The 12,408-nt window shown below is 44.5% G+C and overlaps 1 protein-coding gene across 3 annotated transcripts in view; it reads left to right on the plus strand.

Annotated features, from left to right (window-relative positions):
• Positions 1–12,408, plus strand: part of ARHGEF3 (Rho guanine nucleotide exchange factor 3) — a 308,227-nt gene that overhangs the window by 96,727 nt on the left and 199,092 nt on the right. For all 3 annotated transcript variants that reach the window (XM_065933449.1, XM_065933447.1, XM_065933448.1), the window contains exon 3: positions 8,260–8,326. In XM_065933449.1, the coding sequence (XP_065789521.1) occupies positions 8,260–8,326 (67 nt within the window). The remainder of the gene's footprint in view (positions 1–8,259; positions 8,327–12,408) is intronic.

The raw sequence follows: 12,408 nt of genomic DNA on the forward strand, positions 1-12,408 counted from the left end.
TTTTTGGAGAATGTTCCACTGTATGTGGGTCTCAACTTACACATTTTGAGTGGTCACTAACTGCTGAAACATAGAGTGGTGAATTTTCAAAGTTTGAGGCTCTTTGAAACTGTAAGTCTGTTGGAGAAGACTCTTGAGAGTCCCTTGGACTGCAAGGAGATCCAACCAGTCCATCCTAAAGGAGATCAGTCCTGGGTGTTCATTGGAAGGACTGATGCTGAAGCTGAAACTCCAATACTTTGGCCACCTCATGCGAAGAGTTGACTCATTGGAAAAGACCCTGATGCTGGGAGGGATTGGGGGCAGGAGGAGAAGGGGACGACAGAGGATGAGATGGCTGGATGGCATCACCGACTCGATGGACATGAGTTTGAGTAAACTCCGGGAGTTGGTGATGGAGAGGGAGGCCTGGCGTGCTGCGATTCATGGGGTCGCAGAGAGTTGGACACGACTGAGCAACTGAACTGAACTGAACTGAAACTGTAAGTGCTATTTTTCTATAACTGAGCTGTCCAGTAAGGTAGACACATGCCGCCCGTCCCTGCTGAGCACTTGAAACATGGCTAGTGCCGATTAAGATGTGCTGCAAGGCTGAAATAGTGGATTTTGAAGATTTGGTATAAAAAAATGTAAAATATTTCTAATTTTCTCCTGCTGATTACATGTTGAACTGATAATACTATCTGGATATATTGGGCTCAGGAAACTATATTATTAAAATTAAACTTACTTGCTTTTTTTTTTCTTACCATTTTAATGTGACTCATAGAAAATTTTAAATTACATATGTTGCCCACATGATATTTCTATTGAACAGTAAGTGCTGCTCTAAAAATAACAGGCGCATGGGTGGAGAATGGGAGAGAAGTCTGAACAGACTTGACTTCTTTGCCTTCAGAATCTTGAAGATGTCCCATGAGAGAGGCTGCAGTGGATCTGCATGCTTCCAGGAGCCTCCCAGTAGGTCTCTGCCTTCACCCTGGACTCCCCCTCAGCTGTCTTCTCCTCTCTCTAGCCTGATGGATCTTTCTTTTTAAAAGAATTTTTTTGGAGTGTAGTTGATTTACAATGTGTCAGTCTCTGGTGTACAGCAAGGTGAATCAGTTACAAATACGCGTGTATCCACTCCTTTTGTTTATTTATTCTTAGATTCTTTGGCCATATAGGCCACACAGCATATTGAGTAGAGTCCCCTGTCCCCTATACAGCTGTTTCTTTTTTTCTTTCTGTAAATGTATTTATTTTAATTGGAGGCTGATTGCTTTACAATATTGTAGTGGTTTTGCCATACATTGACATGAATCAGCCACGGGTGTACATGTGTTCCCCATCCTGAACCCCGCCCCCCCCAGCTCCCTCCGCATCCCGTCCCTCTGGGTCATCCCAGTGCACCAGCCCTGAGCACCCTGTCTCACATATACAGCCGTTTCTTATTAGTTATCTATTTTATGTAGTGTGTATATGTCAGTCCTGAGTGAGTGAGTGAGAGTTGCTCAGTCATGTCAGACTCTTTGCGACCCCATGGACTGTGGCCTGCCAGGCTCCTCTGTCCATGGAATTCTTCAGGCAAGAATATTGGAGTTGCCATTTCCTTCTCCAGGGGATTTTCCTGACCCAGGGATTGAACAGGTCTCCTGCATTGCAGGCAGGTTCTTTACCATCTGTGCCACCAGGGAAGCCTACTATTAAAAGCCCACTATTAATAGCCTACTATTACATTTTTAAGTATAAAGACAGGTCAGCTTAAAAAGTATCAGGAGATATGTGCTTCACTTTATCTTATAATCTATAGACCATACATCAGAGTATGTAATTAAAATCTGTACACCTTTTCCAAGGAATACCCGAGACAGAAGTAGCAATCAAGTTATAAATGACAATCATCAATCAGATGATATAATTTAGATGAAGCCTATCTCTCTCAAAGAGTTGGGGACTGTCAGTCCTAGTCTCCCAGTTTATCCACAGGGATCTTTCTAAAGGCAAACCTCATCATGTCACTCCTCACTTTACAGTTTTAGTGGCACCCCGTTACCCCCAAGCCCAGCTTTTAAGGCCCCACCTTGACCACCTGCTCGGCCTCATCTCATGCCTCTCTGCCGCCTCCTCCACCTGTCAGGTCCTTTTTATAAACATCATTATGATTTCCATTATATGCACAATAGGTTCCCATAGTAATGATTTAAAAATACATAATGTAAACAGTAGTGTCCACATTTATACCGCCTAACCCCCGCCCCAGCCACGTCATCAGTCACTGTCAACAGTCGGGTGTGTGCTGTTCCAGGGCCGTCAGCCTGCACACACTGCTGATTGTGTGTGTGTGTGTGTGTGTGTGTGTGTGTGTGTGTGTGTGTGTGTGTGTGTGTGTGTGTGTGTAAACCTCACCGGGTTTGCATGTTGTCTTGTGTCTTATTTCACATATTTTAAGGTTTCTGCTAGTGAGGATTTAGATTTACCTCAATATTCTTAATGGATGCTTGAGATTTTGTTATATAGCTTTGCCATGATTTATTCCTGTTTATTACTATTTTTAGTTATACAATTTTTCACCCGTATAGCAAAATATCAGCTATTATAATATCCACCTCTATATCCCCATATAGATTGAATAAGCAGCAACATTTTGCCCTATTGGCTTCAGAATTTTTCTGTGAATAACGGAAACACTCCATGCAGAGAGGAAGCCTTATGTGTGCTGCACCCAGTCGCCCTCCCCTCTTCATCCCCAGAGGGGAGGAAGCTGCCTTCTGCCGTTGATACAGCCTGTTTAGTCTTACATTTCTACTACATGTGGCCATAGACAGGGTGTTACTTTATGCATTCCTCAATAGTATCATACCATATGGGTATCTCCTGTGACTTGAATTTTCATTCTTTTTTTTTTTTTTAAGATTTTTCATTATTATATAATTCTATGTTGTCTTCCATTTGATACGAATGAATATAGCTAATGAATATAGCTTCATTTAATCCATTTCCTTATTCACAGAATTTCAGTTGTCATACTTTTAATTCCAATTGTTCAAATGTGTTGTCTCTCCTTCTTAACTCTGGACTCTTTTTTTATCTTCTGTGGAGCAGCCTGTGTAAGATTGGAATGATCTGTTTTGAAAGTTTTGTAGAATTCATCAGTAGAACTGTCTGGTCTGGTGCTTTCTTTCATTTTTTTTTTTTTATTAGTTACTGAGGTTTTTAGGTTTTGTATTTCTCCTTGAGATATTTTTGATAAGTTATATATTTTGAAGGAATGTATGTTTTAAGTTTTCAGATTTAACGGTGTCGAGTTGTTGTTAGCAGTCTTTTGTCATTAACTTGATGTTCTGTGCCTCCATCCATGACAGTATTTGCAGTGTTCTCCCTGCCCCCTTTTAATCTGATCAGTTTTGCCAGTTTTGTCTGTTTGATTAATCTTTTCAAAGACCGGTTTTTTACCTCCTGCACTTTGAACATGCTTTTCCTGGGGCCCGGGCTGCAGTTCTCTTTTCTCATCACCTGGCCGAGTCTTTCTTCTAGCTCTTCAAACCTTGATTGAGGCTCTTTGGCATTCCCCACCACCGCATTCTCCACAGCATCCCCCCCACCTCAATTTTTGGCCTGGTTGCCCTTCTGCAAGCTCCATGGAAGTAGGAGCTGATCTGTTTTGCTCGCCAGTCTCCCTGACGTGTGGCCCTGTGTGGAGGTACAGTAGGTGCTCAGGAAGGGAAGGGACAGAAATTGATGAGAGTCTGTTATGTAAAGAGCCACAGATTCATTCTCCAAGGAGAGAAGGCTCTCTTTCAGGGTGTATCCCCAAAAGGACTACTGTAAAGAGGATGTAAGTGGTGCTGAGTGATTGAACCAGCTGAGCAATCCGAGGTTCTGTAATTCTTTTTTCCGTAATTTATCAGGAAGTAAAGAGCTGGACTTGCAGCCATGGCATGACTGGAACGAGGCTGAGTGTGAGTCAGTGAGCTACAGAAACGTGTGTCGAGCAGTGCCTTTCTACTTAACATTTAAGAGGAAGACAAGTATGACAAAACCCACTGTAAAATAATAAAAAAAAAAAATTAAAAAAGAAAAAAGAAAAAAAAAAAGAGGAAGACAAGCCAAGGTGACAAGATCTCCATCTTGCAAACTCTTTCCAGTGAGCTTCTCCAGGAAGACTTGGGTCTTCACTGGGCTGAACACCTGCCAGCCTATCCTTGATTATGTACTCAAAACAGAAACTAAAAAGACATTTAAGCAAAAGAAACCACCACATCTTCAGTGGTCCTACCAGAATAAGAAATGCCTGGCTTTAGTTTTTCTTATAAAGTGTCGCTGTTTTCCTCGTAATTCTATAGCTTCTCATGGAGAGAGAGGTAAAACAAAAGAGAAGAAACTCAAGGAAAGTTTTGTTATCAGGATGCTCTGGGCTGGCAGTTAAGATATTAAAATATTTGCAACACATAAAACATCCTGGCAGAGGTGGTAATCTTTGAAAAGGAAGAGGGGAGCGGGGAACCAGGAAATAGCAATGGAAAGGCAGGGCTCTTTTCACAATTACATTACGTTCATATTTATGGCCATGTTATTGTCACCTAACAAAATATTCATAGCACGTTAAAGCCTTTGTTTTATTTTACTTACATTACACAGTTTGTAAGACTCAGTTGTAAATTTCATTGTCTCTCTGATAGGAGGCTTGCGAATGAAAATGGCAAGTGATATCCTCCTTACTGGTTATGTCGACTCAGTAATAATAACAACAATTAAGTGTCAGACTCTCTGCTAAACATTTGTATAATGCATCGTTATTTTTATTCCCTTTTTATAGCACATTAATTTTTCAGTTTTATAAAAAGAGGTTATTATCCCCACTTTCCAGATGAGAAGGTGGAGGCTCGGGGGGAGTCGAAGGTAGGTGGCCTGGCTGACGGCCTCCAGCAAGAAAGGGAGGGAGACGCTTTTGGAGCCCCAGGTCTGAACACCAGACTTCGGCCCCCACAGTGCCGGCAGCAGCCTCAGCCGGGCTCCCAGGAGCTTGGGAGATGCTGTGGATAACAGTCGTCATTCTCTGGGGGTGGGAGAGAGTCACGCTTGTTTAACGTGGTGGGAAAATGCATTCTGTTTCTAACCCTGAGGCCTGTCGCCCCTGACATTCTGATTACAGCCACGCACACTCCTGAATCTGAGCTCTTTCCCCAGATGCACCTGGAATCCTGATGTGCCCCTGTGCGTGTGCCGTGCACAGACCTGGGTCACTTCAGGACCTGAGGACCCCATCTACTACAGAGAGCTCCCCCCAGGGTGGCTTGGTTCTGAGAAGCCTGTAGAACCACGTGCCGTTTTCTCCCTTGGACTTTTGCTGGCAGTGCAGAGAAGTTGCCTGTAAAACGAAAGAAACGTACCCAGGACTGGTTGCCCCTTCTGTGGCGCCCACCCGGCCTTGCCTGGCTTCTGAGATGTTGTCCTTCATGCCTGCCAGTTCCCCTGGGCTTCCTAAAGGAGCCTTCTCGGGAGGGTGCCTTTTGCTCCCCGAAGCCATCCTTTGAGGCCATGTGGGTGGTAGTGTTTGGCTGGAGAGAAAGAAACTATCAGGGGATTCGATGCCAGATGAGATTGTTAAAAGGGACTGCAGCCAAGGTGAATGATCTGGAAGCCTGACCGGTGGTGGAATGCAGGGGTCGGGGAAGCAGCATTTGGAGACAGCTGTCTTTTAGGTAGGTTTCCTGGCACTTTCCCCAGCCACTGGGGGTGTGATCGAGTTGCCCAAGAGTGCCCTGGACTGACAGACTTGCTCTGATGCATTGTCTTTGTCTATGAGGCCTCTTAGTGTGAGGCCCCGCTAAACCGCTGCCTGCCCACAAGCAACCCCCAGGCTGCATTCTTCCAAACACGTGGAAGCCCTGTTTGGTGGGGCCTCTCTCTGTTTGAGAGGGGCTACATCCTCTGAATGTGGAGTCTAACACATCTGGGTATGAATCCCACCTTGGCCACCTACCAGCTATGTGACTTCCGGCATCTGGTTTAACCTCTCTGGACCTCAGTTTATCCTGTCTGTTAAAATGGGATAATGGTAATATCCCCATTATGCTGTAATAATATACAATATTATATGAAAACATATTATGATACGAAGTTACCATGATTGTATATTTAAATGTATGTAAGGCCATACATATGAAATATGGTAATATGTAGTGCCACTGTGATGTATTAACATTTATAGTATAGCATAACAGAGGAACCCATAGCAGGGTTAGAATAGTCCTGCTATTCTAAGATTTAGACCATGTAGGCAGAATACTTAGAACAGTCCCTGGCACATCATGTAACTCCGTCACTGTTAATTATCATGACTGTCATTTTCTGTGGACTGCAGCGTGCCAAACAGGGACACACTGACTCAGAATGTTCTGGTGTATGTTGTTGCCTTGGAAGCAGTGAAGCTCATCAGGTAATTAGGAGAGCGAAGCCCAATTATAACCTGGGAGGAGAGGGAGCGGTAACCAGGGAGTACTGTTCAATTCTAAGTTTGCTTGTGTGTGTGCTTTTTTTTTTTTTTAAGGGGAGAAATGTCTCTTCAGAAGAGCTTAGACCAACATGGTACCTAATAAGAGAAGAGTATTAAATCTAAATAACCACCCACATTTGCTGTGTTTGTCTTGAGAAGTTATTAGCCTAGGTTTCCACTGTATGCATGGGTGAGGAGGAGGGTGAGGCAGAAGAAGAGGGTTGGATGCAAAGACGGGTCAGGCAGGAGTTCCCGTCTGTTTCAGCCAGTTGTCCCAGCTCTGCTGTGGACACTGGGCTGACATCTGCTGAGAACTTAGCTGTGACAACTCTGGAGTCAGGGCCCTCCTCTCGTCTTGGCTCTGTGCTGGGTATTCTCTCTCCTGTTTTGCAAATAAGAATATGAAAGCTCAAGAGCTTAAACCTCAGGCTAAGGGTCACACAGCTAATAAAATGCTGTGGGATTTGAGATCACACACTTGGGACCAGAATCCTGGTTTCACCTGTGTGATGAGAGTCAAGTCACTTAATATTTTTTTAGGTCCCTGTTTTCTTATTGATGAAATGGGTACAGCAGTGAACCCCAGCTCCCAGTGGGGAGTAGTGGCAGTAACTACTCAGCATATGCTGTTTCAAGTTCAGGGCCTGTCAGCTGCTGCTGTTGTTACAATTACCTTGTGTTTTGTTTGTTTATGTCTTCTGCCTGATTCAAGGGGTGGACAGGATGTGTTCTGGTATGGTAGAGCCAGTTCTGATTTTTATCAGGCCTGACATTCTGCAGAGCCTGTGCAGTGGTCACCACAAGCATCCTACCTTGCGTTCCTGCTCACTGTGGCAGGGAGGTCAAAGAAGAGGGGTGAGTGTCATGTAAAAAACCAGCACCACCGCCCTTCAGCACAGCAGCGACTAACCCTCAGGGCAGGTCCAAGGCGGACCTCCTTCAGGGGTGCTTTTCAGTGGTACTTCAAGCAAAGACGGCATCTGACTATTCATATAGACAGACATAGCATTTGGGGGAGGAGTCATTTATCTATCGCTCCATAAAAACATCATAATACATGTTCCTGGGGATATGTTGCAGTCACAAAATTGAATTCACTTTACAAGTCAGAAGTAAGGCATTCCTGGTGTGTCTGCGGACACCCAGCCCCCTTCCCACATCTTTCCTCTTTTGTACCGTTTACCTGCCACTTGCGTGGACCCGACTTGAACCTGCCTCTGTTGCATCTAAGGAGATTGATTCGTGGGGAGAGGTTAATAGGCAAGGAAGCCAGTTCTGACTTGTTAGGCAGCGGCTGCTTAACAGTTGTCCTGTCAACCGTCGCTTTAGAAGTCCAGGAGCTCAAGTGTGGCCTGTGTGGAGGAGCAGGGACTCCCCAGCGAGCGAGCAACGAGGGAGGGTTCCTGGCTGCACCTGAAGCTACAGACATCACCTGATGGCATCCCTTTGGGAGCCTTCCATTTGCGAAAAGTAAGGACCGGAGTTTGGTCTGGCTCTATAATTGCATCCAGTTTAGACTTTCGATTTTCTTTTAAATTTTCCTGTTTTTAAAGGTGAGGAATTGACTTTTCTCAGTGACTTTGGAGCTTTCCTCCCGGGGCCCTGGGAAGAAGTCTAGAGTGCGTTTGGCTGCTCAAAATTGCTGAGCTGTAGAAAACTCCAGCCACTTCACCCTGCCTGGACTGTTTCTGCAAAGCATCTCTCCTTCTGGTGAAACGCCATCTGAAACTGGTGATTTCCTCTGAATAATGAGCGCATCTCTTTTTTTTGTCCTCTTTCAGGCCTAAACGACAGCGGCAGAACAACTTTCCCATGTTTCCATCTCCTAAAGCCTGGAATTTCAGAGGGGTAAGTGTTTTTCCGAGCAATCCCACCCGTTACTTGTCCTTTCTGGGTGCTCCAGAGAGGGCTCAGTTGAGGTGGACTTTACTAGCCAAGTCTCCACCAAACTTCTGTGCTTTACCACCTGGGGAAGTCATTTTTGCATCAGCACCTGTGGTTTAATTTAAAAACCCCAAGTGGTTCAGTAAGTACCCAGTGATGTTTGCCTGCCCTGTAGGTGTTGGGTTACGGGAAGCATCTTATGAAGAAGCCAGGAGATGTCAAGGTTGATGAAGTGGCCATTGTGGCTGTTTTGGGGGAACAAGAAAGGTGCAGAGTGAAGGAAAAAGAAATCAGAAATATACTGTCTGTTCATGTGTAGATTTATGACTGCGGAGAGCTTTGCTTTACAAAAGGAGAGGTCTGTAAGCTTTAAACATTAGAAGCTGAAGGGAATCATAGAATTCTCCCAGTCACAAAGCTCTAGACCCTTAGAGGTGTAGGGAGGGTCAGATTTAACCTTTGCTTGATGGAAAATTCTCTTCCTTTATGTAGTAGTGATAATAATAGTAGTCAAAGTGGCCCATCGGTGTGTCCAAATGAATTCTAGCTCTGACTTCAGGAACAGGACTCTTGCCTGTGTAGAGAATGCCCTGAGCTCTGCATCACCAACGGCCTTTGCATGCACTGTACCTTATGCCCAGAACACAGTCTCCTGCTGCGTGACACCACGCTCCCGCACACTCTGGACTGGCCCACCCGCGTCATCCACTGGGTCTAAGCTTCGACATCACCTTCCGTGGGAACGCATCGTGTCCGCCCCTTAAATCTGACCTAGAGGCGTCTCCTGTGGATCTCTGTAGTTCCTTTTCTCATTGTTAAAAGATTGTTAGTTAACAGGTAGTGACACTTAAGATTGGAAGCCCCAAGCATTGGAGGCTTATCACTGTCTCTTGTTACTGCACTGTCCCTGGGCCTAGCACAGTGCCTAGAACATTCATGCTTAATTAATGTGAATGAATAAATGGAATGAATGAATAAATAAATCTCTCACGTATATCTGACACAAAATTCACTTCAGATTATGTTTCAGGTTCAAGTCTTTAGTCTTTTCAGCAGTGTTTTTACTGGTTCAGTTCATCTTTAATATCCTACATACATCCCAGTCATTTTCCCCAAATATCTTTTTAAAAATACAAATCACGGCTCTCTCTTAGCTACGTTTTCAGTATGCTTTTAACTGAATACAAAGAGAAATGTGTTGGCCTCTTAAGTGGATGTGTGTTTTACCGAGTGTAAGTCACGTACCTCCTCGGTTGGTTACGGTTTTGTGAACAAGACCCCCATTTCTCAAAGTATGTTCAGTTGGATGATCATAAACATTAAGTGAAAAAAAGACTTGTGTGGTCCCACAGACTTGGGACCCCCTGAGAGGACCAAATTAAAGCATGTTCACCACTGCAGGACTTCTCAGAGCCTTCAGTGTGTTGATGTGCATGGAGACCATGTGAAGGAGAGCTGATGGAGTTTGTGTGGAGCGTCTCCCAAGGTCATTGGCCATAAACTCTTTGTTGAAAAAATAGTTTGTACACACTTTGGCACGGCTGACATCTGTAGTTGATTTTGAACTAAAGAGAAGTTGAACTGTTTTGAAGGTGTTTATTTTCTCTCCCTCTCTACCTTCCCTCGAGTGTACCACCCCCTTCCTTCTAATTCAACCCTCTACTAGGGTTGAGGTCCATGTAGGATTTGCCTGGGACTGTCCTGGCTTTAGTACTGAAAGCCCCATGCCTTGGGAAACTTCAGTCCCGGGCAAGCTGGGACAACTTGATAACCCTACCTTTGGCTGAAACGTCTTCAACTGTTTGTCCTTGAAAAATGTTTCATGAATTTTTTAAGCTCAAGTCTGTTTTGTAGATCTTACTGCTGAAAAGGGAATTGTTAGACGCATACTTGGTTTAAGGGACGTTCTGTCTGTCACAGCCTTGCAGGGGTAACATTTAACACTGGTAATTTGTTGCAGGGGAGCAAGCAGATAACTGGCCCCTGGCTAATTAAAACCATATAGATAACAGAATCTAATGCTTTGTTGACTTCAGTTTCCTATCAGCCCTCAAATTCTTAGCCAGCTCATAAGATTTCCCCCAGTAGTTAAAAGTGTCGAAATGACTAGAGTCTATTTAGGTGGTCAGGTCAGTTGTGTTTATCTTGGTCTCTTGTCTTTGCTTTGATTCTTCTGGCCCCTGTGGCTTCCTGGTAAATTTAGACAAACTGACCTCAAGACCACACCAGAGGGAGATGGTTCAGGGCCTGGCCAATTGCCAGATTCCTCTGTGACCAAAGTCATCCCTCTGTCCCTTGGAGCATAATATTCCATGGCCTGGTAGGGGTGGAAGAAAACCCATGCCAGTGGGAATACCGTCACTCCCAGCTCTGTAAGCATAGTTACGGTAATTGGAACTGAAGAATGAGAAGCACCCAGAATGCCAGGAGGAAAACATGGGGGGTATTATCTAATTGATACATTTTCTATAATGAAATGTGATGCTCAGGCCTGCTGGACTGTTTGTTCTATAGCAAGACTTGTATTCTATGAACTCTTCATTTTCTTCTCTATTTGAAAGGAAAGGGTTTAGAACCTCTGTGATAGCAAATTTCCCATTTTTATATACGTGGCAGAGAAAAACATTAGAAGCATTTGCATTTCCACTCCTTTTCATTTCGTAAAACAGAAGGAGCCTGTGTTACTTTCTCGGGTCCTGGACATATGTGGGGTTTGGGGGTAGGGGTGAGGGGAAGAGATGGTGAGAAATGGATTGGAAAAGGCAAGAGGAGAAAGAACTTCATGGCTCTAAATGAGAAGTGAGATGGAGACACATGAGGGCCAAGGGGGGAGCATGGGACAGGGCTTGAAGTGGGGAGAGGGAGTGGTCCATGTCTTAAGAAACAGATGTTTTGGGAAAAGAGAGATGTTTCAAAATGTCAATAATTTTAAGGAAGATCTTGCTGAGTGAGTGTATGGTAACCACCACCTTGTCATTCCCTTGAGATCCACTGCAGATCTCATGACTTCTTAAGGCCTTAGGAATTGTATTTGTGGTTTTCCTCTTTTTGGCTGGAGTTTTTGGCCGCCAAGCGCCTCAGGAAGGTTCGGTGACACCTGGATGACACATCTTTTCTATGTACCAAGTGGTTCAGTCCTTTCATGAGTTACTGCTGCTAATTGTTGACTGCATCTTTTGGTTCCTGTGCTCGTCTAAGGAGACAGAGGCCCTGGGTGTTACAGCCCCCTGAGATTTCTCTACCCTCCCTGGCCAGGGGTGGTGCTGTGCAGACTCTCACCAGAACATGAACGCTACAGATATGTTCATGGAGAGAAGCCAGGAGGATGGTTGTGGTTGGGACAGTTATGGTAGGAAAATCACAAGTGAGACCACAGTAAGATGGGGAGAATAAGAAGGTGGGACCCTGGGAGGTGTCTTACCCTGTGTCAGCTCCTCTGGATCTGGTTCAGTTCAGTTTAGTTCAGTTGCTCAGTCGTGTCCGACTCTCTGCAACCCCATGGACTGTAGCATGCCAGGTTTCCCTGATCATCACCAACTCCCAGAGCCTCCTCAAACTCATGTCCATCGTGTTGATGATGCCATCAAACCATCTCATCCTCTGTCATCCCCTTTTCCTCCTGCTTTCAATCTTTCCCAGCATCAGGGTCTCTTCCAATGAGTTGACTCTTCGCATCAGGTGGCCAAAGCATTGGAGTTTCAGCTTCAATATTAGTCCTTCCAATGAATAGTCAGGACTGATTTCCTTTAGGATTGACTGGTTGGATCTTCTTGCAGTTCAAGGAACTCTCAAGAGTCTTCTCCAACACCACATTTCAAAAACAATAGAATAGGAAAGACTAGAGATCTCTTCAAGAAAATTAGCGATACTAAAGGAACATTTCATGCAAAGATGAGCACAATAAAGGACAGAAATGGTATGGACCTAACAGAAGCAGAAGATATTAAGAAGAGGTGGCAAGAATACACAGAAGAACTGTACATAAAAGATCTTTATGACCCAGATAACCACGATGGTGTGGTCACTCACCTAGAGCCAGACATCCT

This window comes from Muntiacus reevesi, chromosome 4 (genome assembly GCF_963930625.1).
Source record: "Muntiacus reevesi chromosome 4, mMunRee1.1, whole genome shotgun sequence".
Taxonomy (NCBI): Eukaryota; Metazoa; Chordata; class Mammalia; order Artiodactyla; family Cervidae; genus Muntiacus; species Muntiacus reevesi.